The 5,678-nt window shown below is 30.4% G+C and overlaps 1 protein-coding gene across 1 annotated transcript; it reads right to left on the reverse strand.

Moving 5' to 3' along the window:
- Positions 1-3,883: 3,883 nt before the first annotated feature.
- On the reverse strand, positions 3,884-4,843 carry LOC131876192 (UDP-glycosyltransferase 74E2-like). The gene has a single exon (XM_059221018.1). It carries the CDS (start codon positions 4,841-4,843, stop codon positions 3,884-3,886), a length of 960 nt encoding a protein of 319 aa, XP_059077001.1.
- Between the last annotated feature and the right edge of the window lie 835 nt (positions 4,844-5,678).

Below are 5,678 nucleotides of genomic sequence, written 5' to 3' on the forward strand. Positions count from 1 at the left end.
AATAATTTAGAAGGTGGTTTTAGGATTGCAAGTGGGTTTGGTGGGTGAGGGAAAATAGGATTTAAATTAAAATAAAATTAATTTATTTCAATTGTGGTTGCAACTTGCATTTGTAGGAGAATGCAAGTGGGGGGTAGTTTAGGGATTTAAATAAATATTTATTTATTTATTTACATGAAGAAAGTGGTGTAAATTAAATAAATATAGTTTATTCATTTAATTGATTGTGAATTTGGTTTAATGAATTAATTTCAATAAATTGAATAATTTATTTAATTAATAGGAGAAGGGGTTGAGGATGAATTAATTAAATATTAATTTAATTAACTGGTGACTGATGGTTAGATAATCAAATAAACAGTAAATATTGATTTAATTAAATGGATAGATTTATGTGACTACAGATTGTATGTAGATTGATTATGGATAGTTGATGAAACCAGTTGGAGAAAGGTAACAAATATGTTCAAACCGTTGTATAATCCTATTTGTTTATTTGTAAACAAAAATAAAGATAAAATAAAGTTTTGATGTTTGAGTCAAGTAGATGACAATTGCTTGTTATAATTGGCACATTGAAAGCTGTCATTAGTCTTCTCTATGTTAGAGAAAGGAAAGAAAATGTTGCAAGTTAAGTTAGCAAGGTTTGGAGTTTGCATATTTTTCCCTTTTGGAGATTTTAGGTTTACTAATATCGAATTTTGGTACCCTCAAGGCATTTTAAGAATTTGAAATATTTTGGGTTTGTAGTCTAAATAGGCATTCCTTCATTTTGAGTATTTAAGCTTGGTAGGAACTTTCAAAAGTCCCAGGATGTGTGTTTAGTATGGGTCTTTGAAAGCTATGGGGTTCTCTTTATTTTGGGGTTTTCTACTCTGATTGGAATTTATCCTAAAGTCCCTCTTAAATGTAAGATTACAGAGGAAAACTTTTATTTCTTTTCAATTTTAAAATTCAAACTTTAAAGAATCTAAATTTTAATTTTATTTCATGTATTATTTCAAATTTACAAATCTGATTTTGGACTTTTTTGAACAATTTTGATTTTTTAGAATTTTTTAGGTATTTCATTTTTTTAAAATTTTCTTTTTTACTTTTTCAAAATTTTATAATATTAAAAAAATCTAAATTTTATGTAAAATTTGGGATTAAAGAGCCTATTGCTGCAAAAGCAAATATGGGAGCTGAAAAACTACAAAATTAATGACAAACCCTAAAAATAACCAAAACAATCTCAAATGACCAAGAACATGGAGAAAAAAATGATGATTGCCATGATGAGACAAGGAGAGCAATGAAAAATAATTAAAACAATTGAGGGACAAGAATGTGAGGAGGCGAAGGACTTTGGTACAAAGTTCCTTGCAAGACCCAAAGTCATAGTGAGGCATGTCACAGAGAAATGGGAACCATATCCCAATGTGGACTTGAGGATAAACAAATCTATGAAACAAAATGAGGGCGAGCATGTAAATTGGACAAGAATGAACTAGAGAGAAGTCTAGACACTTTTGTAGAACTGAAATGCTACAAAAAATACACAATACAAGGGGCAGTAAGGGGAATCTAAAGAGGTACAATCTAAGGACCAAGGTTTTTTAGTCCATATGGGATCCACAATCTCATAGGGATGAAATCAAAAAAAAAAAAAAAGGAACAAAAAATATCTAGAAAGAATGAAAACATAAGGGAAATAGAAAGAAAAAACAAAAAAAGAAACAAGGGAAAGAAGGGGTTCCCTAGCTTGAAAGATAAAAAAGATGGGGTGTTATATATACATGTATAACAAATGGCAATTCAGTTGGGAAAACGCTTCGTACCTTTCCAAACATGCAACCCTTCATTTACACAAAATATTTAGTTTATATTCATGCAAGATAAGACAAGAAGTATGAACACAATCAAGGCTTAGAACATTATAAAGAACTAAGCTATAGTTAAACCCTTAGTGTGTGTAGATGATTAAATTACTTCCATAAAATATCATTATGATTAAAGTGAGGTAAAGTCTATCCAAGCTACATAGGTTAGGCTACATTTCTAATGTGCAATAATATCCTAGGCATAACTTTGCTACTAGCTATACATCTATAGCCTTGATAGAGATACCTTTGGTTCACTCTAAGTATTTTTCCACTTAGAGTCCATAGCCCCAATGGAGGTACTTGAATCACCCTTCAAACTTTATTTTTCTTTGATACTTCTTTTATTTTCTTCCTTTTGTTAGATAATGATATTCTTTTTACATACATTTATTTATTTTCACAATTTTCAAGAAATGAAGCTAAAATATCAAGTTGGGAGCCATGGTGGACATCATAGAGAAACATAACCTTTTAGATTTTTCACTTGGATTAAGCTACCAAACCTGATATAAAGTAGCTCATGGATTTCTTAAGATATATAAGATAGTACCAGGTCTTCAATTGCTCCCTAGAAACTTAGTAATTTACTAATTCCTAATATATGTTCAAAATGAATGAAGGTATTCTAAATTTTCTTAGGTAGATAACCAATCAAGTATCTCAAAATGCGAATAGAAAACTACCAATTGAATTGCCTTTTAGTATGCCTCTTATATGATAACCCAATTTCTATATTTAAAAGGGAACCCCAAATGAGATGGAGAAGGGAAGAAGGAAATAAAAAATAATAGCAACCCAGAAGAAAAACAAAGAAAAGAAATGAGAAAGAAAATAAAAGGGAAAAAGAAAGAAAATCAAATAAGTAGAGCCGAGAAGAAAGGATCAAGACAAAGATAAAACACCAACAAGAAAATGAAGAAAAAAAAAACACAAAAGACAAATCAAACATGAAACCTAAAGCTAAAGACTAGACAAAACTAAAATAAAAACTAAGTTACCTCTAAATATTTAACCCTAATCTAACTTAGAACAAAACCTTAGAAACATGAGATAATTATTTTTGTAAAACTTCTTCACTAGTTTTTTGGTATGTGCAAATGTAATAATTTAGCAAGAAATTCGACATATCAAACTAATATATTTCTATATATGTAATTTTAACAAAGCATTGATGAACTTGATACATGGTAAGCTCTGATTTATTTGTTATAATTATATCAAATAAGATAGCTGAGAGTTCAATTTATGTAGTCTAAACTGTTTTAATTTCACATAATTATCTTTGGAGGTGAGTCAACCTGATCTTCTATTATGTGTTTATATTCTCAAATGATATCATACTCTACTTTACATGGATGGATTTAACATGATTTATCAAATATGAAAATATATTAGATCAACATAGAATACAAAAAGATATGTGCTATATAGAAACATAATAGACTAAGTCTATGATAACAAAAATGAGTTTTGAAAAAATAGATATAAATACCACAAACTTACCAAAATTTATTGAAAAACCTCTAAAAAGTATTAAAATACTTATAAAATATACAAGTCATCTCTCTCCCTCCCTCCCCCCTCCTATTTACTTTAGATTTACACAAATCCTCCTTTCTCTCCCCCTCTCTCTCCCTTCCATTTACATTAGATTTACACAAATCCTCCTTCAGATGAAGGGCTAAGTAGTTTTCCAAATTTTAAAAACTAGATTTTTAAATGTATGCGTAGGGGTACTCTCAATATCTTAAAGTCCTCATGGAAGAATAATTACAATATATGACCTTGGTGCTATAATCTGATGTGTGGACCAATTAGACATAAAATAATTAGTCACATTCTTTGTAGATGCCCGCTCCTTATCTATTTTGTATATACGTGGTGATACTAGCAATTGCAAGTGAATGTATAGAAGGAAATAGACACGATCACATAATATATTAATTCATCCACGTTACAAACCATTACAAATTCCTTATATAGCAAATTAAAAGTTTGCTTCCTATCAATAAGTACTATCAAGCCAGTGTTGTTCTAGCAATGACCTCATGAACAAACCAATCAATACTCTTATCAGAAGATCCACCTTTCACCATCGCTTTCTTTGCTAATGTCTTCCATTGCAAAGCATTCTTCCTCAAGTCCAAACCACTTTCACCTTCCATAATTGTCCTAATAGATTTCTCCATCTCATCCCTCCCAACTGGCCCATCTCTTGTTTTATTCAATCTTATCCCTGTCTTCCACACCTCTTCAATATACTTAGAATTAGTCATTTGATCACTCCACTGAGAAATAGTTAGGACAGGTAACCCAGAGCTGAGGCTCTCTAACATAGAATTCCATCCAGAGTGTGTAACAAACATACCCACAGAACAAAGATTAAGCACTGCCATCTGTGGACACCACGATACAACTAGCCCTTGATCCATAGTTTCCTCAATAAAACCTTCTAGAAAATCATGTATGTCCTTTTCTTCTTCTTTGTTGTGATCAGGACGAATCACCCACAAAAAGGAATGTTGACTGGCCTTTAGCCCAAGGGCTATTTCTATGATCTTCTCTTTAGAAAGGACAGCTAAACTACCAAAGGAAACATATACAACAGTTGCGGCTTCCTTTTTATTGAGCCAATCTATACAGTTCGTTGCTTTCCAAAGATGTGTGCCCACGTCTTGGTCATCTGGATTATTTCCATCTAGGAAAGCTGAGGGAACAAGAGGGCCTACTGTTCTTATTGGAATGAGGGAATCCATGGATTGTATTTCTGCCATTTCCAGTTCATTGAAGGAGTTTCCTAGTATCCATGTGGCTTGAGAAACGGTACTGAATTGGTTCAGCACGAATCGCAGCAGTGATGCATATGTATTTGATGGCTGTAGAAAGGATGGCAAGTCTGATTGGCATAGTTGTGGAAGCCCTGGTATTGCTATAACGTCTCTTGCATTCTCTGCTTCATCTTTTGTTTTACTAGACATCAATATTATGAAGTGAAAATCAATATTTACAATTGAATAAACTATGGAAATAAGTCAATATTAGTGCAAAATGCAAGATCTATCTAGGGTACATAAGAAGGGAAAAATGTACAATCTGAACTTAATTATCTGAATTAGCAATCAAGAGAAAGTTAATCATTGTGTATATGAAAGTCCTTTTATGAATTAGCAAATTACTAAAAGAAAATTAGGCACACTATCACAAAATGGTGAACGGAAAGTTCTATAAATTGTATATCTTTCAATTAAGATTATTATAATAATTTTTTAAATATTCTTAGTTTTCAAATAGATAATTTAGAAAAATGAAAGATTTTCAACAAAATATAGATCTTATTTTTTCATAAAGATTAAAGTTTCAATGTTAAAGATTCAATAACATAGAAAAATGAAAGATTCTTCACTACTATATAGAACTTATTTTCTCATAAAGATAAAAGCTTCAATGTTAAGATTCATAAGATTAGAATTTTTGTTAATTTTAAATTTGACAAGGCAACCTTTACAATGATTGATATAATTTGCTAGGAACTACTAGATTAGAATTTTTGTTAATTCCATAAAAAAAAATTTAGAAGGCAACCTTTAGGAATGATCATATAGTTTGCTAGGAACTATTTAATTGGATTATTATTAGTGTTATAATGAGCATATGAGTGAGAGTGAGAGAGAGAGAGAGAGACTGTTTCAAATGTGGATTTTAATTTATCATTGAAATTAGTGATTAAGAATATCTCAAAATATTTTTTATCATCATTTTTAGTAATAATAATTTTGTATTTAGAAATTTGAGATATAAAAATCTAAATTGCTA

The sequence above is a fragment of the Cryptomeria japonica genome, chromosome 5 (assembly GCF_030272615.1).
Source record: "Cryptomeria japonica chromosome 5, Sugi_1.0, whole genome shotgun sequence".
Lineage (NCBI taxonomy): Eukaryota > Viridiplantae > Streptophyta > Pinopsida > Cupressales > Cupressaceae > Cryptomeria > Cryptomeria japonica.